The sequence below is a fragment of the Ascaphus truei genome, chromosome 5 (assembly GCF_040206685.1).
Source record: "Ascaphus truei isolate aAscTru1 chromosome 5, aAscTru1.hap1, whole genome shotgun sequence".
Taxonomy (NCBI): domain Eukaryota; kingdom Metazoa; phylum Chordata; class Amphibia; order Anura; family Ascaphidae; genus Ascaphus; species Ascaphus truei.
Window position 1 is genome coordinate 16150422 of NC_134487.1, and position 26260 is coordinate 16176681.

Consider the following 26260-nt stretch of genomic DNA (forward strand, 5'->3'; position numbering starts at 1 on the left):
CACCCACCCAAGTGTGTCAGTCACCCAAGTGTCAGTCACACACGAGTCAGTCAGTCAAAGTGTCAGTCACCCACCCCGTCAACCACCCCCCCCCCCCCACAACCACTCTCTCTCTCTGTCTAGTTAACATTATGCCCCCCCCTGAAAACATTTCTGCGGACGCCCATGAACCCTGCTCACAAGTCAAGCTACCAATACATAGAAAGGCTTTGCCCACAACAAACATGGCCGTGGAGGGTATCACGTTCAGTGACGTGCAGGGCACGAAGCCATCTTCCCCCTACGGCCGTCTCGCGCTGCGGCGCTTTCATCTTCCAGCCGTCGCCTAGTAACCATGCCTCGCTCCCTGATTGGGCGCAGTGGAACTTCCCGCTTTTTTCAAACTGACGGGGCAGCGGTTGTATGCTTGTGACGCAACTTTGTGTCGCCGCCTGACAGTAAGGAGGCCGAGAAGGGACATTTACCTGTCTGTGTGAGGTAAAGCTCCCCCCTGCCCACCCGGTACCCCAGCCCGTCATGGAGGTGAAGGCGATGCCGCCCCCGGCGGACCCCTCCTCCCCGCCGCCCACCGGGAAGGTGAAGGCCAAGAAGAGGAGCGGGCCTACGCGGAAATCCTCCACCAGCAGCCTGGCCGGGTCAGCCACCCCGGAGGGAGGCAGCTCCAGGAGGTACGGGAGAGGGTGTGAAGTCTCCGCAGTCACGGGCTGGGCATGTGGGGTCCAACGTTATAGTCATGCGGCCTTCCCTCCTCCATAGTATTCTATCTGTACAGATCCCGCGTCCCCCCAATGTCATTACTTCATCTCCTATTTGTACAGCCCCCCCCCACACCTCATGACATCATTCCCTATCTGTACAGATATCCCCCCCGTCATCTCATAACAACCTCCCTCCCATCTCAGTCTGTCCTATCTGTACAGATATATCCTCCCACCCCTTCATCTCAGCCTCTATCTGTACAGATCTACCCCCTCATCTCAGCCTCTATCTGTACAGATCTACCCCCTCCTCATCTCAGCCTCTATCTGTACAGATCTACCCCCTCCTCATCTCAGCCTCTATCTGTACAGATCTACCCCCTCCTCATCTCAGCCTCTATCTGTACAGATCTACCCCCTTCTCATCTCAGCCTCTATCTGTACAGATCTACCCCCTCTTCATCTCAGCCTCTATCTGTACAGATCTACCCCCTCCTCATCTCACCCTCTATCTGTACAGATCTACCCCCTCCTCATATCAGCCTCCATCTGTACAGATCTACCCCCTCCTCATCTCAGCCTCTATCTGTACAGATCTACCCCCTCCTCATCTCAGCCTCTATCTGTACAGATTTACCCCCTCCTCATCTCAGCCTCTATCTGTACAGATCTACCCCCTCCTCATCTCACCCTCTATCTGTACAGACCCCACATTATTCTCTCCTATCTGTACTGATCTGCCTCTTGCATCTCATAACATTTCCTGTTTTGGAATTTTTGCCAATGTTCCCATTAGTTTGAGCTCTAAGATGTAACAATAGTCAATGTTACCTTAGTAATAGCAGAATATACTGTAGCGGCTGAGTTAGGCCGTGCGTATAGTGCCGGCGACGCAAATTCGCCCAAAAACAAAAGCATTGCCGCCGCCGTGTGCGCTTATAGACGGAGCGACGTCGCCAAAACCCGCCGCCGGCAAAATTTGATTTTTCAAGGGCCGTCGTGTCACGTGACAGCCCTTGAACAAATCAAATTGCGGGAATCCCGCGATGCGGCCGACAGACGAAACATAACTTTCGCCGGTGGCGACGGGTGACGTCACCCATCTTTTCGCTGTCGGCGGAACTATAGACAAAGCCTTACACTGGCTGAAGGACTGATTGAAACTGAAAGGTGGCCATTTAGTTAGAGACACAATCGGGATCTAACAGATTTATAACAGGCACACCAAACGATTGCCAGCTTAGGTAAGACTGTAGCATTATACATTGTCACACGCTTCACATATAGGAAAAGGAGGGGACTGTAGTATTGCTGCTTTTATAATGCAGTAACATCTACTGAAATTAATGCGTGGTTAGTTTTGATTTACCTTGCGTCTGACTTACTGAATATGGGCCTAAATATTTGAATGCTTTTAATCTCCTCAAGGCACCCTTAGTAACGCATTTAATTTTCTTAAGGCATAATTTCAAGGTGTCGAGCATTCTGGAATGTGGTTTATCCACAGATGTCAACGTTCAAGAAATAAAGAGATGAGATATGGGGATTCTTGCTCAAAATATAGCATTTTACTGGAAAAGTACTTCTATTTTGTGGCATTTGAGACAGCTGGTGGCTAAAATTCAGGGATACTGGCCCCAAATCCGTGACACTCAGAAAATCATTGAGAACTTTAGACACCACAGATCTATTCTTTTTACATAGTTACATAGTAGATGAGATTGAAAAAAGACATAGGTCCATCAAGTTCAACCTATGCTAAATTTAGACAACAGATACTTTATCCTATATCTATACTTATTGATCCAGGGGAAGGCAAACAAAAAAACACATTAAGGGGAAAAATTAATTCCTTCCTGACTCCAAGAATTGGCAATCGGATTAATCGCTGGATCAACATCCTTCCCATGTATACTTATTTGCAGTGGTCGACAAATCACCAAAAAATCTACTCGCCGAACAAAAAAAATCTACTCGCCACCTAGTACCACACGTGTGCTGCTTGGGCCAATAGGAGCTCGCCACGATGTTAAATCCACTCGCCCAGGGCGTGCAAATGTATAGGTTTGTCGAACACTGCTTATTTGGTATATCCCTGTATACCTTTCCCATCTAAAAAGATGTCCAACCTTTTTTTGAACAAATCTATTGTATCTGCCATCACAGTCTCCATGGGTAATGAATTCCACATTTTAACTGCCCTTACTGTAAAGAACCCTTTCCTTTGTTGCTGGTGAAATTTCCTTTCCTCCAACCTTAAGGGGTGGCCCCGGGTCCTTTGTACTGCCCGTGGGATGAATAGTTCTTTTGAAAGCACCTTGTATTGTCCCAGAATATATTTGTATATAGTTATCATATCCCCTCTTAGACGCCTCTTTTCTAATGTAAATAAATCTAATTTAGCTATCCTCTCCTCATAAGTTAGAATGTCCATCCCCTTTATTAATTTGGTGGCTCTTCTCTGCACTCTCTCTAGTTCCATAATGTCTTTTCTTAGGATTGGTGCCCAAAATTGTACTCCATATTCAAGGTGTGGTCTTACTAGTGCTTTGTAAAGGGGCATACTTATGTTTACTTCCCTACCATCCATTGCCCATTTGATGCAAGATAAGATCTTGTTTGCCTTTGCAGCTACTTCATGCCATTGGGCACTATTGCTAAGCCTGCAGTCTACAAGCACTCCTAAATCCTTTTTTTAGGTGACAGCAATAAAAAACGTATTGCTTTATCTGCTTGTCAAAACTTGTCACCTCCTCATCCTTGCTGTGTGTCTATTTGCAGATTGTCCTGTTGCTTACTGCTGTATGTTATGGAGACAGGTTTTCTGTCTGTGTCCTTCCCACTTCTCTTCCCTCCCCCCCACACACACTCAACCTTAGCAAATTGTATAAAATACAGAAGCATTTACAATGCATCTGATCTCATGTGCAGAATTAGAGAGGGTTGGGGTTCCTTACAATGCATCAAGCTCAGACACGCTATTAGAAAGGGTTGGGGTTTCTTACACTACATTTGAAGTAGTCTTGGGAAGTGTTGCTTTTTTTTCTTAAAAAGTAACCGCCAAAGAGGGCGAACCAGCAGCGTGACATCATGGCCCGCCCCCCCATTGCGATCCTGTCTCTTGCAGCTCGAGCACAGACCGCAGATATTTCAACTTGCACCCATGCACCCGCCACCTGACGCGCGTGCAGGAGCTGACACTGGGGCCGTAGCCGAAGACTGTACATATTAGGCTGCGCTTATGGCGACGTCGCGTCAAAACAAATGCATTGTCACTGGCGCTTATAATGGTAGCGACAGCGCTACCATAAGGCTAAGGCCCCACTGCACGCGCCCGCACGCCCGCCTTGCTTGCCGGCGGCGCGTGCAATTAACTGCACCGCGATCTGTGGTCTGCAGTGATTTTTTTCCGGCGCGGGGGTGTGTGGCCAAAACGGGTGGGGGGGGGGGCGCGGCCATGACATGAGGGGGCGGGACCATCCCTCAGCACAGCGCTGCAGCCCCTCAGCAACCCCATAGCAGCTCCACAGCAGCTCCACAGCAGCCCCTCAGCAGCTCCACAGCAGCCCCTCAGCAGCTCCACAGCAGCTCCACAGCAGCTCCACAGCAGCTCCACAGCAGCTCCACAGCAGCTCCACAGCAGCTCCACAGCAGCCCCACAGCAGCTCTACAGCAGCCCCTCAGCAGCTCCACAGCAGCTCCACAGCAGCCCCTCAGCAGCCCCTCAGCAGCCCCTCAGCAGCCCCTCAGCAGCTCCACAGCAGCCCCTCAGCAGCCCCTCAGCAGCTCCACAGCAGCCCCTGCAATTGACCGCTCCCTGCGGTCTGTAGGGAGAGGGAGCTGGGGGCGGAGGGGGCGTGGTTTGAGCGGAGGGCTCTTGTGCTGTCCCCCCCGAACCTGTCAGTCCCTCTCCCCCCTCTTGGTCCCTCTCCCCCCCTCCCGGAGCCCCCCTCCTCTTCCCCCTCCCGGAGCAGGGGCAGCATGCGAAACGGGCACCAGAGGAGGGGGGGGGGGGGCGCTATGCACGGCTGCACAGACAGGGTAGCCGCCTCCCTCCCCGTAGCCGCCTCCCTTCCCTCATTGGCTGACTGCTGCACCACGTGACGCGTCAGCGCTTCTGATCACCAGAAGCTTGCAGCATCGGCCGGCTGACGCGTCACAGGACGCAGTCAGCCACGTCTGAAGGAGCCAGCGGGGACCTCCAGACTGGAGGAAAGGAGCTGGTGGCTCGCTGCAGCGCGCGCCGCCGGACGCAGCGGACCAAAGCCTTAGGCCTTGCCCCCGCTGCCTGCTACAGCGTCCGCTGTGGCGGACGCTGCGCTCACTAGAGCCCTCTCCGCAATGGTGCCGGGCCCGCTGCGAGGGGGGGCCGCAGCACTCGCGCGAGAGCTACTCCTGCTCTCAATAGAATTGAGAGCAGGAACTCGCGTCGAGCGGCTAGGCACGCCCCCCGGCGGTTCAGCCAATGAGGGCGAACCTGCCGGGTGACGTCATGGCCGCGCCCCGTCACTCCTCCGCCACGCCCCCCCCCCCCCGGTCTCTGCTCCTGCAGTGAGCTGCAGACCGGGGAATCGCCGGAACGCGCAGCCAAAAGCGCGGGCGCGCATTACAGCACCGTGACCGGGGCCTTAGCCTCATTCTGGTTGTCAGTGGAATTTGATTTTTGGAGAGACGGTCTCCACATGTGACTGGCTATAAGCCAATCCTAGAGCTTCTCCGCCCATCTGCCTTCCCTCTTGCTGACGTCGCTGGCTGCAAGGCCAGAATCTCCAGAATCTGAAATACAACAATGGCGACGGCTTGACGTCATCTGTCACATCGCACGCAGTATAAGCACAGCCTTACCGCGCTCCTTCCTTTATGTAGTATGCTGCACGGTAAAAGGATTGGCCTTACATATGTAGCCAAGTGCCCCTGGCTAGAGCCTTCTACTGGCCTCAACACTATAAGTCCTGATAGGAACAGGCAGCGTTGGGGTTAATCTCCTGCGCAGGGCCTAGCCTGCAGTTGCAGCCTGGATGAGTACTATGTTGCCGTATTCAGGGGCAGGCCTAAACTGGCAGTTGGAGTGTCATACCTGGGAAGGTACTGACTGGGTCACATGTATATGTGGGGATGCCTGCCAGTACCTCAACCTGCCCTGTTATGGGGCGGGGTTAAAAGCCCCCCTCCTCCCGGGTTTAAAAAACAAGTAAATTGAGTATGGTTTCTTATGTGACAGTGTAATACCCTTTTCCCTACCAGAGGGTCAAATAAATTGGAGGGCCTCAAGCTCCTGGGGTCTTCTCCAGGGCTGGACGACGATCATGCTGTTTATACAATAAACCTGCTTTTGGATTAACTATAGTGTGTGGTTATTGGAGAGGAATATTGCCTGTGGGGACCATCCTGCAACCAGCAGGATCCTCATGGGAGGGAGGCGCTGCACAGTAAGAGCCAGGAGACAGCCTGGCCTATTGCTGCTCCCAAACTTCAACTGCGGAGCCACTCAGACCTCCTGAACCAGTAGGTGAGCTACAGTACCCAGGGGAAACACCCATGTAGTGGCCAGATCTTCCGTGGCAGGGGGGAACAGGTGCTACACATACATGGAAAACAAAAGAAGATCTCCTGCACTCCTACCAAATGAGGCAAAAATATACTAGTGACATGTTGACATTTAGAACCTAAGTCTGTATAACAAGTCATTTGATTACATCTTTTGATCAAAACATGATTCAAGCCTGCCAACGGTGTCAAGGTACACTGTTTAGCAGGGACCGTCACTGAATATGTAATTTCTTATTGTCCTGTGGAGAAAACTTTGTGAAATATGTGAAAGTGCCCTGAAAGGGTTAAATAAATGAAGCATATACTTTTGTGATGTACTGCAATTAAAAGCTCTCCAAAGCCACTGTCCGAGTTCCCTTATTATAAAGGTGTACTGTGGTTGCACAAATGCCCTACAGGTGGCAGGCTTGAATCATGTTTTGATAAAAAGATGCAACCAAAGAACTCCTGTGTCACACAGACTTGGGTTCTAAATGTAAACATGTCACTAGTATATTTTAGCCCAAATAGGCAGTAGGAGCGCAGGAATTGTTCTTTTGTCTCCCAAATCAGACAAAATATATATTTCCATTCTCTAAGGGTAACTTAATTTTTGTTTCCTGTGTAAAAGTAATGTTTTAATATCGCATAATCCTGGGAAATTAAATTAATTTGATACTTGTACTTTTTACCTGTTTGGTGACATAATTATCTTTTACCAAAGGACAAATGATGGCGGTAGTTTATCTGTAGATACATGGGTTTACAAGCGGTTTGATCGCTGGAATAAGAGATTAAGCTACACACATTGTTACCCATTTTTTTAATAACTTAAAAAAATATATATATGTAACCTCCCTCCTAAAGGGTTGCTAGCAATACTAGTGCATGCTGGGCTGCACCCTGGCTGCTATGGGGATCCATACGTCACACAGGGGTATTTAAGGAGGGACTGTTCTGGACCTCAAGGAACCTAACATTCCAGAAGAGCGGAGCCTCGGGGAGTGTAGATAAGTAATGTTAGTAAAGTACAGGCATACCCCGCATTAACGTACGCAATGGGACCGGAGCATGTATGTAAAGCGAAAATGTACTTAAAGTGAAGCACTACCTTTTTCCACTTATCGATGCATGTACTGTACTGCAATCGTCATATACGTGCATAACTGATGTAAATAACACATGTGTAACAGGCTCTATAGTCTCCTCACTTGCGCACAGTTTCGGTACAGGTAGGGAGCCGGTATTGCTGTTCAGGACGTGCTGACAGGCGCATGCGAGAGCTGCTGTTTGCCTATTGGGCGATGTCCTTACTCGCGAGTGTACTTAAAGTGAGTGTCCTTAAACCGGGGTATGCCTGTAATAGTGTAGACCAGGCGCGCCCCCCCCCTCTGTGTATTATGTTGTAGATGGGCAAAGTACCCCTTAAGTAAGCAGCCCCTAAAGACGGAATGGAGTCCTGTACAATTTAGTAAAAGGAATACGACATGCCATAGAGCGGTCTAGGACATTTGGCCATGGCTGTTTCGCCATGACCAAATGTCCGCCAGTGCTTCATCATGAGACTCTCCACCACCGCCCATTTCGCCGCTAATGTAAATGCATTGCCCTAAAAACCCCTCCCTAACTGCTAAAACCCTTAAATTAACCCCCTACCCATATCACTAAAACCCCTTAAATTAACCCCCTACCCATATCACTAAAACCCCTTAAATTAACCCTCTACCCATATCACTAAAACCCCTTAAATTAACCGTACTCTGACCAGTAATACAACTTGACTTGTAATCGTGTGGCGGAAGGTTCTACTGCGATGAAGTAGCGGCGGCCATCTGGTCGCTTTGAAAGGGGCGCGACCACATGTCTTATTCCGCCATAGAGGGCCTCGGGAAAGAGGGCTCTGTAGTGCCTGGTGATCAGCTCTAACTGCGGTTCAGAGTCTGTGTGGCAGTTTCTGAAAACAGACAGCAAGGTACTGGGTCGAGCAATAGGAGACCCATCAGGATTTCCCTAAGGTACCCCCCCGAATAGTCGGATCGTTACTTAGTGTTCCGGAAAGACATGGGTGCCGGATCCCATGGCTACCTAAGCAAGTAAGTTGGTGTTCCTCCAATCGGGTGTTAAAAGTGGGCACTGATGGAAGAGAAGTGTTCGTGTATGTCTTTGAATAAAAACCATGTACAACGTGTCAAGCTATATATGAGCGGTCCCCGTGTTTGGGGACACGAATAAATGACAGTTGTACTATAAAAGTTCCTGGCGCCCATAATTATACAACCTTGCTATTGCCCAGCCCCGTGAATGTTCGCTCCCTGAGTCATGGTAAGCCATGAAGAGAAGCAATATACAAATCTGCAGTGCATTGGAAATTAATATGATATAACATGCAGTGAAACATCACTGACAAAGCAGCAATCTCTCCTGAAAAATTGATATTTTACACAACTTTCTTGTCTACCTCTTTCTGTGATTTACAATGTAACAATTATCTAGAACAGGGCAGCGCAATCCTCTTCTTTTTTTTTTTTTTTTCCCCTGTGCCCTTTGCCGCCTGTATCTCCCCCTCCCCCTTTCTCTGCACGCCCTCCCCTCTTACCTCGGCCCATGGTGACGCGTCTCTAGAAGTAGTATGAGCTAAGCTAAGTGCAGTTTAGAGGCCTTCACTGCTTCCCCGGCACATAATTTAAGTGCCTTCGGGAAGCGGGCGGGGCCTCTGTAAACCTTGCACCCCCCCCTCCCCAGTTTGCGCAGCACAGATACTTCTAAAGGCCACGTCCATAGCAAAGGAAGCCGCGCTGAGCCGTGCGGACGCTCCGCGCTGAGCCCCGGCATCCTCAATGAGGATGTCTTTAGAGGGGGCTCACGCGAGCGTCCGCAGGCGTGCTGAGGAGTTGGATTTTTCAGCCGACAGCCAAGCTGTTTTTCAGCGCACTGTCGGCTGAAAACATCCAATCGGCGCGAAGCAGCATCACGTTGACGTCGTTGCGTCGCGGGCGAATGGCCCAGCGACGTCACTGCGCCGCCTCCCGATCGTGCCCGCTGGCTCGCCTGCATCAAGCCTCAGCGTCAGTAAAGGTAAGTATCTCAGGAGCTTGGAATAGCGTGATTCAAGTTCCAATTAAGATAAATATAATTGATACAAAAATTGCTTCTTTTAAAGGAGCTTTGCCTTAAAAAAAAATGACAAACAATTTTTGCCCTGTGCGTGAGAAGCAAAGGGTTCCTGGAGCTGAACCCCAGAGGGCGGGACCCCCAGAGAGCCTTACATTGGAAGGTGATGCCGGTATCTCGCTTCTGTTTAATTTCTCACGGCATGCGTACCAATAGGAAGTCGCAAGGGATAACATCGCAGTTTCCTACTGGCCCGCAGGATATTTTCTGTGCCCAGCTGGAGCTGCTACTGGCAGCCCATTCAAATGCAAATATCTCGGGAAGCAGTGGGTACCCAAAGCTGCCATCAACACCGGAAATCTCTGGAGACACCCTACCTCCCAAGAGGTAAAGCCTTTGGGTGCCGAAGGGGCAGCAGCATCGGGGTACCACAGCCCATCGGATCATCGCGAGTACGTAATCGTGGCATCATATGAAACAGAACTGGAGTCGTCCTCTTGCATTCCCCTGGGCGCCAGATTGCGCCCGGAGTGCAGAAGCCATCTCACGTGGGAAAAGGGCACTAAAACGCCATGCCACAGCAACACGGGGCCCCAAGAGTGCTAGACCCTGTGATGTAGCGGCTACATCTTGGGGCACCCGATGGGTTAAAAATTGAAATATTACCCTAATTAGATGGTATGTAAGAATAGAGACGTGAAGTTGAGGTAAATCGAAGTTTTATTTTTCATTTGTTTTAGTGCCCTGTGTATATAATTTTTCATGCATGATTTGTATATTCTTTAAAGATTGGTGTGCATATGTTTTTTTTTTTTGTTTACTTCGCATAAACGGTCTCACTCAGTACACCTTATTTCTCAAAGTAACTTGGTGCATTGATAAAAAAAGACCTTTTAATATAATTACCTGAGGTGGAAAATAAAGAGCTCTTTACATGCAACAGGCTGCAACTTGGCAAGAATGCTTAATGTGTTTCATTGCTGCAAAAAAATATGCTAGGAATGGTATATATGTTCACACAAAGCTTTTTAGGCTGGCGAAAGCCACCTTTTCTCAGGGTAGTTTGAGCCAGGAATACCTGCTGGAAACCTATTTTTTTCCCTCCAATCTTTTTTTCTTCAGTTCAACGTAATTCTATGCCTTGTCTGCTCTGAATTAAGCAATGCCAATCGTGTGTCATAAAGTAGTCGCCTGCAAATGGGGTATTACATTTGTTTTCTGGTGTCTTTTCTTAAACTGTTTTAGGGATTCCCCTGTAAAAGGGACTTGTGCTTGTTTCGTTGTTTCTTTTCATGGCACTTGCAGTGGATACATTATACCACTGGAGGGTGCATGTTGACAAGTAAAGTCATTTTTTTGTAATAAGATGCCAATGTTTTTCTATCTCTCGTTTATGTCTCTATCATTTCTGGTATGAGAAGTGTGTGTGTGTGTGGACTGTAACAATAGGGTAACGCAGAAGAATGAGTAAGGTTCCCCCATTTTAAGCAGCTACATGTTCATTTGTAAACTTTAGCTTTCTCTGGCATTTAATTTGGATTCATCTCTTGGAACAATTCCTTGTAATTGGATATTTCTGAGACACTATTTTCACCTGAATACTTGTTATTTATTGAAAGTTATGCACTTGCATATGTTTAATACAATCTAGTATATGATTAGCTACGATTGTTTATCACTTTAAAATCTATAGGGTCGTTCACACTTTGCACACTGGAACTTCTGTACACACATTGCTATTTGTGACAGGAATTTTCGCTCTGATTCTGTTTTCTTAGTCACATTTTTACCCACTATAACTTATTTAATGTGTGGTCGGAACCTATCCCAGCTTCACATTACAAAGCCAGTATAACCAGCCTCACAGCGATGAGACCCAAAAGCTCTCGCAGAGGGGGTTTACTGGCCATGTCATTCTCTAACCCAGGCAGTGCAATACAGCCGGCATATGTTTCTAGGGATCTATGTTAAAATGATTAAGAAGCAAAAGGTGACCGTGTGCTCATTTGCAGTCATTATCCAACGTGCACATGCGCTACAGGGAGAGCAGCGCTTCATAGTACAAAAGTTTGTATTTCTAGTGCGACACCAGGTCGCGGAGAAACGCGGAAGCTAGTGCGTTCTACTATGGACGCCGCCTAAGGCCTGGGACATAGTCCCACACACCCCGCTGAGCCGTGCTGATCAGATGAACTTACCCCCTTCATCTGTGATCAGCGCGGCTTTAGCAGCTGCTTCCGCATGCGTGCGGAGGCTGAGAAATTCTGAGCAGACAGGCAAGTTTAAAATTTGCCGCTCAGGGGAGCGGAGGAGCGGTCACGGGACCGCTCACATCCAATGGGAGCAAGGAACTAGCCCTGCCACGCCTCCGCCCCGCCCCCCAAGCGCGCTCATTGCCTCGCCTGCCAGGACACAAAAAAGGGCGAGGCGGAGCAGGAGCACAGCTCGGCGCGGCCCGAGGCCTAAGAGATAATGGTGAAAAGCGGGGCTGCAGACGTGTGTGTGTGTGTGTGTGTGTGTGTTAAACCGACTTCATCTTGCCACCTTCTATGATTTGTCATTTTCAATATGCTGAGGTAAAGTGGCATTAGTTCCTCTGGTTACTCTAGTGCCTTTTCTTTTATTAACCTTCTTATTACATTTTCCAGTATTTTTAAATATTGAGTTATGGAGAAATATTACATACAATCATGGGCTAATCTTAAAGATATCTATTGGGAAATGACTCTAACAACGGGTCTTTTTTATTTCTGTTGTTGCTCCAATTGTGAATGAGTGTTCTTTCCCTCTGATCATTATCACAACATGCTGGTTTCTTTTGGGGCTAATAACAAAGTTGGATTTCTTGCCAAAATTCATGGTTATTTTCAATATTCTATAAAGCACGCGCAGGGTTTACCTGCCACTTTATTGTACTTCCAAATTGTAATTCAGATCTCCTTGGTTATACCGTAGAGATGTCTCGGGACATTCCTGACATTATTTTGTTTGTGACCGTGAATTATACAAAAGATGTGCGTTTTTAAGTGTCGAGAGTCTCCCTCAAATGTCAGAAGAGAGCTTCAACTTGCTCCCCTGGCATTGCAGGTCACAGAATATGCACCTTTCAAACTGCATCTTTCAGGCATAAAAATGGCTTCCCCAGCAGTGGGTCATGGACACACGTACTACATGTATTTTTTCCATTATTGAAAATAAAATGCACTTCCATTACTATTTATACTGTTCTAGTCTTCATTTTTGGGTTCACCTTGGTATATCCTGTTTTTCCTCTTCAAGTGCTGATCTGCTTGGATTGCACAAATCCGATGTAGATGCTCAGTAATGTCACTCGGGTGCCTTCTCACATTTACCTGACTAAGGCCGCTCTTATAGGGCCGGCAAAGGCGACGTTGCCCGAAAACAAATACTTTGCCGCCGTCGCGAAAACCTGAAGCCGGCAAAATGTGTTTTTTCAAGGGCAGTCGCGTCACGTGACGGCCCTTGAACAAATCAAATTGCCGGAATCCCGCGACCCCCGCCGCCCGGCGAAACATAACTTTCGCTGGTGGCGACGGGTGATGTCACCCGCCGTGTCAGTCACCAACGATGGCACTATAGGCACGGCCTAAGGCGGCAGGAGCGCCCGAAACGTTCCTCTACTCTCTTATACAAAATAGAATAAATGTAAAAAAATTGAAATAAACTGGTAGTTTGCCTGTGTCCGTAGCCCAGGTGAAAGGTAGCGGAGTTGTGGTGAAGTTTGGCACCCTTTTGTGGATCTAGGTCTGTTGCTTTCTTTGATATGACTGCACGCGTAAAGGTAATCGGTCAGACGGCACCTTTAATATATTTTAAAAGGAAGCGGTCATTGTCGGTATGCTCGGGTTCTCCTAATTTGGATCTTTTCACCATCGCCACCACAAATTAATTTAGTTGGTGAAAGACCAATGTTTGTTTCTTATTTTCCTTTCAGTAAGGCTGCCATTCTAGTTCTGACATATTACAAGTTGCATCCCACAATGCCTTGCTGCTGCATTCTTACCATAGCCGTTGCAGAGTGGTATAGCTTGTTTAAAGGGGCAGTGCAACTTGGCTAATAATCGCATACTTTTACTGCTTTCGTTTCTTTGGGAAGTCGGCTTTTCGTAACAATTTTTTTCTCTTGTTTTCCTGTAAATGACAATGCTCATCTATCCTTTCACTCTCCTGCACAGCAGAGACTAAGCCTTGCTCAACACATGGTGACATCATACAGGGAGTTTAGAATGGACTAAAACAAATCTAATCGTACTCATGCCTATTTTGGTTAGTGTGAGAACAACCAGTGCCAGACAACCAGATTAAACGTGATGGCAATTGATTTATTTTAGTTGAGGCTGCACCCAGAACAAGAGGGCCTAGAATTCGCCATTTTGAAGTTTCTAGTTCCTATTGCAAAGTGCAATTACTATATTGTTCCTCCTGCCTGTTTTCTCAGCCAGTGGCAGATTCTTCCTTAAACTGCGGCCCCGCTGGCACTGACCGCGCTCATGCTTGAGCGGTGACGTCACCAGCTCTCCAAGCATGAGTGCCGGGTTTTCTGGCTATTTCGCAAATGCGTGCGGGGGGGCGTTGCAGGAAAGTTGAGCGCGCTTGAAAGTTACATTTTTTTTTCTTTACTCAAGCGCCAAGCTTCAGTGTGCGTGCCCGCTCGCGGGGACTTACACATATACATTTATGTAAGTAAAAGCGGCAAGCACAGCGCTGTCAGTGCCAGCAGGGCCGCAGCCTAAGTCACTAGAAAATCATAAGAGTAATATGGTTGGTTAGGTTAGTAGGGATGGATATGGAATTGCTGCTGAGGGGAGAGTTCAAGGGAGTTGACATTATGTAATTTCCAGGGTATTTTTTTATTTTTCAGTCATTTACTGGACGTCACAAAAACGTATGTATCAATGTACTTCTTTTCTCCCCAACCCCCCCACATATGTCCTTTAAAACATTTGCCGATGCTTTTTGTAATGTGCTATGGAACCTGTCTTCATGTGCTCTGGCCCAACACGCTCAGTCATGCATCGTAGAACCGGTTAGACACACATGCCTTCTGACATGCTTTAATAGCATATGGAGTTACAGGGAGGTCATTGCAGGCCTTACAAGCATTGACACCTTTCCCCCCATAGATTTTGGCCGACATTTGAGGCCCTGGGACATTCCACCCACCTGTTATCTGTACCTGGTTCCCTGAAAGCTGCAGCAGTCCGACCAGGGGGGCAGTCAGAGTATTAACCATTTTGCTGCCAGACGGCCTAGCCATGTACTTGCAAAGTGGAGGCTTGCATTTTATCACAGTTGGAGCTTTTAATCTTGTGGACTTTTGTCTGTACATAATCATTCTCCTGACCTTGTTTTACTTTGGCCTGTTTTTTTTAATGTACATGGACTTCATGATGGCCCTTTAGTATGTTCTCTGCAGGAATGTCCATGGTGCCAAAGTACCATGGTTGTTCTCTGGCCAAACTCATGTGATCAGTATAGCAATCTCGTGACCTATCACCCCATCATGTCAGGAATGGAAAAGGAAGTCCTCTTTCACTCCAATTGATACCTGCGTAATCGTCTGCAATGTTTCCAAAGACTATTCTGCGCTGCAGATGGAATAGGAGCAAGTGCGTCAGAACCAAGGTTATGGCTTTCAATGAAGAATGGAATCCCATTATATGTGAATGCGTAATAAGGTGGGAAACTGTATTACTGTGTTGCTGCCAATCTGAAACGGAGAAAGGCTTTTAATTTTGGAAAATTATGTACACTTTATTACTGCTTCAAATGTATCACTTCAAAGAAAGCGCTAAATAGCTCTGGTAGTAACTTGGACCATGTCCGGTAACAACATGCTGACGTTCACCATTTAGCCCAGACACCTCACCACCAGCGACATTACCAGAGCTGCTCTGCACCAAGCAGAGGTTGGTGCAAATAACTGAGACCCTTTCATTAACAATCTTTTCTTCGCATTTGGAGTAACATTTCACTGCTAGGCCACTTCTTTTGCAATAGAACGATAAAAGTACAATTGTTGCTTTTGGGCAGTCAACATCCGATATATGGAAAATATATTTTGATACAACCTCCCCCATTCTTCTCCTCTTCTTGGTGTGTTGCTCAGTGCAAAAGTCTCGTTGGACTCTCAGAAACAGTGTGTGCCTGCCAGTGAAGTTCTGACTACCTTGTATAACGAAGTTCCATATTGTATTCGGAATCACTGAATAAGTATGTATATCCTTAAACACATTTTAGTGAATTCTGATCCCACTCTTTTGGTGATGAATTGTGGTTTCCTGCAGATTTCTATTTGGGATATTCCCGAACTCCTGTTTACAGTACATACGTGTATACAAATATAGCTTATGAGTCCATCTATATCTATGTACCGGTATATAATAAACACATGAGTACTTGTGCAACAAATGAGGCTAGCAGGGCTACATTCTGGACTGCCTTTTTCCTGTTTTACAGCTGTCAGGTTTTTAAGGATTTGAACAGCTGTTCTGTCCCTTAAACATGTCCAGTTCTTAGGCACTTAATCAGCGTTGTCTGCTGGTCTATGTTGTAGGAAGGCTCTAGCCACATTTTCTATGAATGACTCCATTGCTTGCAAAGCATTTCAGAAAAATGAGAAGGCACATTTACCGTAGCACTTCAAACCAAAATGAAGCTGTCCGATCTTAGGGATAGGGACGCGTGCCTGACACATTCTGTGCAGAATTATTATAGCACTACATGTATCATTCAGGAATTTGGGACTTCTAGATGAGCGCAGTGTTCGCAGACACTTATAATTCTGTATTTCAATACTTTTATGTTTGCATAATGCAGGGATGGAAATATCCCTAGCGCCTAATATTCTGGTTCTGGCGCCCGTACTGCATGCAGTAACTACTGAGCTTTCGTCACCTCTGAGACAACAGTGCACCGTCCATGGTGGGTACTGATGGGTCAGTCCATGCTGCTTGGGAGAGTGTGGGAGGGGGGGGGGGAGAGATCAGGTAGCAGGGGAGGGGAGACGGAGACTCGCAGCTCCTGACTTGGGGGGAGGCGTTCTGACTGTAGCAGGGGGAGCGTGTGTAACAGATACACAGAGCCACCAACAGCTTTAATTATTATAACAGCCCCCCCCCCCCATTTAAATATTTAGTTTTTTTTTGTTAATCGTTAAACCATTTTCTTTTTTTCTTGCTAGTTGATGTACTGTTTGTACCTGCAGAGAAGCTGCCGCATCCGTTATGGTTCAATGTTCCTCTAGGGTACGAAAAAGGCCATAAACCTATTCAAGTCTTGTTTTATTTGGCAAACAGTGGAAGGAAAACTTTCGTGGGATGTTTGTGATATGTCTGCTCAGTATTTTTGGTGCAATGGAGAGCAAATTAAAATACAACCTGTTACTCAAAATATAGGGGCTTCTGAAAAGGACCATTAATATGTTCACACATCAGTGATACAGAAGTTGCATTTTTTTATATAGCTATATGTAATTGTCATTTCACAGTACAGCGTATCACTGCAGAGCTGAATATTGGTTTCATTTGTAAATGATTTACTTTTGATTACTGTTTTATGCTTTATTTTTGGTGATCAGTGAGTCGAGTCGAAGGTTGTCATTTTCCAAGTCCTCAATACACAGTGAATGAGCTGACGTCCCAGTTTTGGAGATGTTAGCCACATTTATTTGAATAGAGCATGCTAGAAAGCAGCTTGATGGTACATTAACTATGTCTGTCATTCCATGGACAAATAGGTTGCACAGCTTTGAGTTATTGTCGGGTCTTATGGTAAATGTCTGATCCCAACCTTTTTTTTTGCACGTGAAGAAGAAATGGACCCACATTTACACTTTCTAACATGCCTTTTTTTCCACAAAATAAAAAGCAGAGTATTTCCATGTGTTTGCAGTTAACTGCTCTAAACATTACTGGAGCCGCTTTAACACAATAGGGACTTCTCTGTGGGGGGTGGGAGAATTTCCAGGGGGGGGCGTGGCGGCTACAGAGGTCCCGTGCTCTCCCCCAAGGCACTTAAATGAAGTGCCGGGTGGACCGCACGAGGTCTCTGCAGCTTCTCCTACCTGATCTTTGGCAACACGTCGCCATGGTAACCGGCGTCACATGACGCCGGACCCTTCCGGGGGGGGGGGGGGGTGAGAAGGCAGGTGAGCGCAGGATCAAAACTTTGCGCACCCTGCTCTAGATATTTGCAAAGCACTTTCGTGATTAATTACCTTCTGTCCACAGGTGCGGGGGGGAAATACTCAGGGTGATTGTTGAAAGCTGCATGAAAACCTTGTCGCCCGTGTGACACTTGTGGTCATACGGATAACAAAGCCTGGCACGGTTTAATTAATATGGAATAGAGTAAGCATTAAATGAAAGTCTGCCAAGTGAAAGGCGGCACACTGATAAAGGTGTTTTTTTAAACTGTTAATGGACTTTTGCTTTAGGACTCGTTGGTCTTCGGGCAGAAGCTGCCGACCGAAACTAGCCTCTAATCGCCAACATTAGTGGTGAAAGCTATACCGCATTTCTTCATGACATGGCAAGAAACCACCCCCCTTAATGCCAGGAGAGTGCGTACAGTGCTGCGTTACAGTCTAGTGGTTCTGCAGTTACTGGGTCTTAATAAGTACCTTTAAGAACTCCACAGTTATTGCAATCTTTAATTAGTCCCTTAAATATATCTCCATTTTTTTTCCCCCTCCAAAACAAATAGTTGGCGTAACAGTATTTAAAAAGGAAAGGTAATTATGGAGCCTGGTCATGGGCTGATGTGTAATGAAGACGGGCAAAAGAATGGTCAGGGTGTGCTATTACTTGCACATGACGTGGTTAATTTCTGTGAAGGTACATGTAAGCTGAAAGTGACGTTTTGTACCCGTAGCCCAAATAATTTGTGATGCTGATGAAGGGAAAGTAAACAACTATTAAAAAAAAAAAAATATATATATATATATATATATATATATATATATATATATATATATATAGAAAAACAACATTACCATTCTCTCGTCCGGTAAAGAAAGACTGCACTCGGTTCAGTAATCATGAAAAACTGTATTGGGCATCTGAATAAAAAAGATAAGTCACCCAATCCGACGTTTCGGTCCTGGAATAGGACCTTTCTCAAGGGGGTGCTATATACATATATATATATATATATGTGTACAACTGTATGCTCATCTGCTCATCTGCATGTCTTAGGCAGGTCTGCAACCCCGCCTTTCACCATTATCACCCAGCACACAGCACTTCCACTGCAGCAAGGGATTCTGGGAAATGACATGCAAATGAGCACACCGTAACACTTTTTGCTTCAAAAACCATTTTTAACATGGTTCCCTATATATATTTAAACTTTGAGTTTTAAAGCATCTATTGATTTTTCTATAGCAGGTTTTAGCACACCACCCATGCAGAGCAAGATTTTTTCAACACTTTGATAATTTGTTGCCAGTATTCCCAGCAGTTTGAGCTGCAAACTAACAATATATACCATTACTTTAGTAATGTAAGGATACATTGTAGCTGCTGAGTTACACGGACTGAAGCGGCCATTATGTTAGACTCACAATCAGGATTTTTACAGATTTATAACAGGAGGACCAAATGATTGCCGGTTTAGGTAAGAATGTCGTAGTATACATTGTCCCATGCTATACATATACATGTAGGAAAAAAGGGGGAAATTTAGTATTGCTGCTTTAATACAGAAGTTATAGAGGCTTTATCCTTTACTAATTACACAGTTAACACAAAGCAGGTTTGGCTTTGGTACACAACCCTCGCCCAGATTGGCATCTGTAAGTGTTTGATATGGGGTTCGATATGCAGTTAGTCACCCTTTCATGGTCTTGGAGTAAACCTACTTCTGACTCGTAAGCAACTGTAACAAATCTGTTCTATATTTAAAAAGAATATTTCTATAACCAGGATCTGCTTTAAATTAAAAGGCATTTGAAATACGTTTATCCTGTTAGGCTAAATAAAAGACAATTTCCATGCTTTCATGTTAGAAATGCAATACACCCTTTTTGGTGGAGTACAGAATTACAAGTTTACTTTTATGATGTAGTGTAGGGGCGGCCAACTCCAGTCCTTAAGGGCCACAAACAGGTCAGGTTTCCAGGATATCCCTGCTTCAGCACAGGTGGCTTGTCAGTCTGAGCCACCTGTGGTGAATCAGGGATATCCTTTAAAACCTGACTTGTTGGTGGCCCTCTAGGTCTGGAGTTTGCCGCTCCTGATGTAGTGAGTCATGAGATAAGGCCTCGGTCCCGCTGCGCTCGTTGGCGCGGGCGGCTATGTCGCGAGTTCCCCACCAGCAGGGGAATCCTCGCGAGCCGGTCCCGGACCCCCCTGGCGGCACAGCTGACTACACGCTGTGGCGCGTCAGCCGCTATGAGACACAAGAGAATGGTGTTTCCTAGCGTTGACGCGTCACGTGGTGTGGCTGTGAGCCAATGGGGAGGGGAGGCTTCGGGAGGAGGAGAGGCTTCGGGGAGTGGGGAGGAGTGTGGAGTGAAAGCAGGTGACTGCCTGTCTGTGTGTATGCCTGAGTGCGTGAGTGCCTGCCTGCCTGTGTGTGTGTGTGTGTATGTGTGTGTGTGTAGCAGCTCCAGCCCGAGTCCGTGGAGGGAGGGGGGGAGAGTAGCAGCTCCCTCCTGCAGTCCGTGGAGGGAGGGGGGGGAGAGTAGCGGGTCCCTCCTGCAGCCCGTGGAGGGAGGGGGGGGGGAGAGTAGCGGGTCCCTCCTGCAGCCCGTGGAGGAAGGGGGGGGAGAGTAGCGGGTCCCTCCTGCAGCCCGTGGAGAGAGGGGGGGGAGAGTAGCGGGTCCCTCCTGCAGCCCGTGGAGGGAGGGGGGGGGGGAGAGTAGCGGGTCCCTCCTGCAGCCCGTGGAGGGAGGGGGGGGAGAGTAGCGGGTCCCTCCTGCAGCCCGTGGAGGGAGGGGGGGGAGAGTAGCAGCTCCCTCCTGCAGTCCGTGGAGGGAGGGGGGGAGAGTAGCGGGTCCCTCCGCTCAAGCCACGCCCCCCCTCCCTGTCAAACCTCCGGCTCCGGCTCCCGCTCCCTACAGACCGCATATCGCGGTCTGTGTATCTCATCGCACCGCCTGTCAGCAGTGCGGGTGCACTGACTCTGGGAGCGGGGCCTTAGCCCTAGGCCGCACTTATAGTGCCGGCGATGCGACGTCGCCAGGAAACAAATGCATTGTCTCTGTGTGTTTTTCGGAAGCCGGGAATATTTGCTTTTTCAGGGGCTGTCGCCTCATGTGACAGCCCCTGAACCAATCAATGCCCTGGTCGCCCGCGCCACAAAGCAAAATACAACTTTCGCTAGCACCCGTCGCCGTCGTGGGCACTATACGTGCGGCCTAACTTGGATCCAATTTGCTTTGACTGTAAAATACATTGTGAACCCCATTGGCAACGCAGTGGTTTATCAGTAAACTAGACGTTTGCGAACCCTTCTGCACCTGAAAATGAATATGCTGTGTTAAGCAATAGTGTTCGATAATAAAACACACCTGATGTGGGGGAGGAACACAACTATGATAAAGGCCTCTTCTGTTTTTTTGTTGTTTTTTTTATTAGGCAGTTATGACATTACATGGTATGTATGGTTTAAACAATATGTCAGCCTAATGTACATTTTTTCTTTTTCCTGAGAGAAAAGAGAAAAGGAAAGGCTCAACGTCTCCCTGACCTCATGAAGTCCATCAGGGAGGCGCGAGTATGGAAACAGAGAGGGAGTAAAGAAGGGGGGGGCAGGGTGTGGGGGGGGGGGGTGGAGAGGATACAAAGGGTATAGCGGGGGGTGGTCATGATCCCCAGTACCTTGGTGTTTCTGGTTTGAGCTTTAATGTGAATTGGGCCTCTAGTTTGTTAGGGGGCGTTTCGTCTTATATGCGCCAAATAGGTGTACCATGGGTCCCAAATTGCTGTAAATGAGGTTGAAGACTTCTTAAGGAAAGCAAATAGTCTCTCCATGTCCATTACTTCTTGCACCCTTCTTATTATTGTTTGTTTCGAGGGGGGAGACATTTTCTTCCAGGCGGCCGCCACCGCACATCTAGCCGCCATGAGGATGAAGGAGACTAATTTTCCTGTTGGTCGGTCCAGATAGTCTAGGGGCCTGGCCAACAGGTAGGTCAGCGGTTCAACAGGTATTTTGAGGTCTGTGACCTCCTCTATTAATTTTTGTGTCGTTTCCCAGTATTTCTGAATTTCCGGGCATGTCCACCAGATGTGGGCCATGTCCCCCTTTTGACCGCAGCCTCTCCAACATAGATCGGATGCCAGAGGGTAAATTTGATTTATTCTGACTGGAGTGAGATACCAGCGGAACAGTATTTTGTAAATGTTTTCTTTGATTGTGGTACATATGGAAGTTCCTGAGGCATTTTCCCAAATACTTTCCCAGTCCTCTCGGTCTATAACTATATCCAATTCTGCTGCCCAATGCAGCATGTCATGCGTGGGGACTTCTGTAGCCCCTCCTAGCTCTGTGCAAATTTGTGTTATTAGACCTTTCTGGTGATCTGTTTCGCTGCAGAGTCTCTCGAAACCTGTGAGAGGGGGAAATTCCAATGTTTGGGATAATGTTTGGAGAAAGTGCCGAATTTGTAGGTACTTGAACACGTTCAATCCTACTATGTCATACTTGGTTTGTAGGTTTTGGTAGCTCAGGAACTTCCCGAGGCTCAGGAGGTCGGCAATCGTTTTAATGTTTTTGGCTTGAAATTGGTTAAATTGTCTGGGCTCACAGCCAGGTGGAAATTTCGGATTTCTGTGGATTGGTATGATTTGGGATTGTGGTGATGTGAGCTTGTACTTGAGTTTGCTTTTCGTCCAGGTCTCCCAGGTGTGTCTCATTGGGCCTAATTTGAATTTGTTATTTTGCATGTCCTCCCTGCTCAGGGACCAAAGGCAAGCCGGCAGTGAAGGCGTGTTGGCATATTGCGTTTCTATATCCAGCCAGCAATATTGATTTGGGTTTGCGTTCCAGACTACCACCTGTCTCAATTGTGCGGCCAGATAGTATTTTGTGATGTCTGGAACTCCAAGTCCTCCTCTCCCCCTTGAAGCCAAGAGAACTGATCTGGGGACTCTAGGTTTTTTACCTTGCCAAATGAAATGGAAGATTGATTTTTGAATATTTTTCAATTCTGAGCCAGGGATGTGGACCGGGAGAGTCTGGAAGTAATATAATAACCTAGGGAGTATATTCATTTTGACCGAGATCATTCTCCCGGTCCATGATATTTGATATCCTCTCCATTTTTCCAAGTCTTGTTTGATTTTATGGAACAAGGTCGGATAGTTATGTTTATATAGTGATTGGTAGGTCCTCGATATCTTAACTCCCAAGTACTTGATACAAGAGGAACTCCAACGGTAATTAAAGTTTAGTTTGAGGAATTTCACCTCTGGCTCTGGCAGACTTAAGTTCAGGGCTTCTGATTTGTCATTATTTATCTTATATCCTGAGATTTTTCCAAAATCTCGGAGTTCTTTTTGAAGGTTGGGTAATGAGGTTTGTGGTTTAGAGAGGGTTAAGATGACATCATCTGCGAATAGAGAGATTTTATGCTGCCTATTTCCAATGTCTATTCCCTGGATGTCTTTATTGAGTCGTATTGCTGAAGCCAGTGGTTCTATCGTTAGCGCAAAGAGGAGAGGAGATAGGGGGCATCCCTGTCGAGTCCCATTTGTTATCTCGAATCTTTGGTTAATCCCCCCTGGTAGTTTTACCGTTGCTGATGGATTTTGATATAGTCTACGGACCCCCTCTAGGTATGTGTCTTTAAAGCCAAATTTACACACAGTCTGGTCCAGAAATTGCCAGTATATTCTATCGAACGCCTTCTCTGCGTCTAAGCTTAACAGTAGTGCTTTGGTGCCTGTGAGGTGGACATGATCGATAATATCGATTATTTTTCGGGTGTTGTCAGAGGCTTGTCTCCCCGCAACAAATCCTACTTGATCGATGTTGATTAACCTTGGTAATATTGGGTTTAATCTGTTTGCTAAAATTTTGCTATATAGCTTGAGATCACTGTTGAGGAGGGAGATTGGACGGTAGCTTCCACATTGCATCGGGTCTCTGCCTTCCTTATGTATTATTGCCAAATTGGCTAGAGACATTGTTGGAGGGATTTGGTTCCCTTCCATAAAATGGTTGAATGTTTTTAGCAGATGCGTGGATAGGGTTGGCAAGAATCTTTTATAGTAGACATTTGTGAAACCGTCAGGGCCAGGAGACTTAGTGAGCTTTAATGATTTGACCGCCTCTTCCAGTTCCTCTTTTGAAATCTCAGCATTGAGGACTGTGTTTTCCTCCTCCGTCAGTGAGGGGAGTTGACATTTATTTAAATATTGAGTTATAGTTTCTGACGCTATCGGTTCGGGTCGGCCGTTTTTAGTTCTTAGGTTCTATAGTTCTGTGTAGTATTTAGTAAATTCTGCTGCTATTTTGCTTTCACTATATTGAATTTCTCCAGACCTACTCTTGATCGCCGTTATCTGGGATCTTTTTTGTATCCCTCTTAATTTACTGGCTAATAGTCTGTCAGCTTTGTTCCCTTTGTCATAATATTGTTGATTGGTCCATTTGAGGGCCTTTTCAACATCTTCCAGCTGGGTTTGTCTAAGTTTTGCTCTAGCTTCTATTAATGTTTTGTATACTTTTTTTGATGGATTTGCTTTATGATCTTGCTCTATTACTTTTATATTATCTGTGAGTTCTTTAATTAGCGTTTGGCGGGCTTTTTTCCTGTGGGATGCGATGGAAATAAATTTCCCTCTGATAGTTGCCTTATGGGCTTCCCATAGGATTGCTGGAGAGGAGACTGTTCCCACGTTGAGGGAGAAATAGTCCTTAAGTGAGGATCTTATCTCTCTCTCAATCTCTGGGTGATTAAGTAGTGAATCATTCAGTCTCCATGAATAGGTGGTTGTTTTTTCAAAGGGGATTGACAGTGTCAGGGTGATCGGGGCATGGTCTGACCATGTGATTGAGCCAATGTCTGATTCTATGGCTGCCGCCATCACATTTTTGGTGGTCAAAAAGTGGTCTATTCGAGAGTAAGTCTGGTGAGGCGCTGAGTAAAAAGTATAGTCCCTCTGGCCCTGATGTTGGGTTCTCCAAATGTCCACTAACGAGAATTCGCTCATGATGTCCCTAAACCTTTTCCCCTTGATCTGGGAGTGGGTTGTACGGGAGGGGCCCACTGTGGTTGATCTGTCCTCGGAGGGGTTTAAGACCATGTTTAGGTCTCCTCCCACTATTATCGATGACAGATATCCCGGGTCAACGCCCTCGAGAACAGTTTGTAGGAATTCTGTTTGGTTCTCGTTTGGGGCGTACACATTGATTAGAACGATTGCTGAGCCCGCAAGGGAGCCATATACCATTAGAAATCTACCCTCTGGGTCCGCCGTTGTTTTGGCATGATTAAATGGGGTGCCTTGTCTGATCAGGACAGCCACACCCCTTTTCTTGCTACTAAATGATGCAAAAAAGCACATTGGGAAGAATTTTTTGAATAAATTTGGGGGGTCTTGTGATGTGAAGTGGGTCTCCTGCAAGAATATAATGCCTCCCCCTGATTTTTTCATGTCCATGAAAGCTAGCCTTCTTTTTCGGTTATTCTGTAGTCCTTTAACGTTCAAGGAACGGATTTTAATTGGGGCCTTAGTGGCCATTGTTGGTTTCTAGTTGTTTGGGGTCTTAGGGTCCCTCCTTTCCCACTAGGGGAGACCTTGTTTTTATATTCTAAAGTCCCTGTATGATTGAGGTCGCCTATTGGGCTGGGCCTCCTTCTGGGGGGTGTGTGCTGGGTTTGCCTTTGGGGAGGGGGAGAGGGGTGGAGAGGAGGGGGAGGGGGGGTAAAGATCTGCTGGGACAGGACCAGCAGGTGGAGAAAAGATAGAAGTAGGGCCAGTTTTGGTCCTGAAATGGTTTCGCCTGGTCTTTGGACGACCGGCGTTTGGGCTTGGACGCCCTTCTGGGGTGTGTCTGGATCCGACGGTTGGGTCGCAACAGAGGGGGGCCAGACCCTTAGCTACTGTTGTGTGGCTCCTTTCCCATTCGTCACCTTTATTCAATTTTAGAACCCCGCCAATTATTATATTTTCTGGTAACTAGATGGGGGAGGGGGGGGGGGACACAGGGGGGGGGGCCGGGGGAAGCATTATATGGCTGTCTAGGGGGGGGGGGGCTGGAGGGGTGAAGGATGTAAGCACGGAAGGGAGGGGGAGGGAGGGGGGGGTGAGGGGGGAGGGGGGTGGGAGGGAGGGAAAAGGGAGGGGGGGGGGGTGGAAAAGGGAGGGGGGGGGAGTCTATGGTGTTAGTTTTATTAAGTACCTGTTACATGAGCAGTCATATATCATATATCCAGGGTATCATCACATTTTTGTCTGGGAGAGACACTCCCCTAGTGGATCTCACATTTTTGGCATAATCTTATACTATATTAGTGAAAGCACTGTATGTTTGCCTGCCTGGATGTCCGGTGTCCCTAGCGGCAATCTCATTGGTCCCTTGGGCCGCCCGCCCCCGCACACCTCTCATTGGCCTCACACACTCACACCACCCCCTTGGCCCGCCCCCCACACCTCGCATTGGCCTGAGGCGGAGTGACGGGCCAAAGGTCCACAAAAAAAAAAAAAAAACACACACTGTCACACACACACTGTCACACACACTGTCACACACACACTGTCACACACACACTGTCACACACACACTGTCACACACACACTGTCACACACACACACTGTCACACACACACACTGTCACACACACACACACACACACACACACACACACACACACACACACACACACACACACACACACACTGTCACACACACTGTCACACACACTGTCACACACACTGTCACACACAC

General features: G+C 47.1%; 1 protein-coding gene across 1 annotated transcript in view; it reads left to right on the forward strand.

Annotated features, from left to right (window-relative positions):
- Positions 1–455: 455 nt before the first annotated feature.
- NET1 (neuroepithelial cell transforming 1) overlaps positions 456–26260 on the forward strand; it is a 90414-nt gene continuing 64609 nt past the window's right edge. The window contains exon 1 of the mRNA XM_075599380.1: positions 456–668. Within this exon, the coding sequence (XP_075455495.1) occupies positions 517–668 (152 nt within the window). The 5' untranslated portion in view covers positions 456–516. The remainder of the gene's footprint in view (positions 669–26260) is intronic.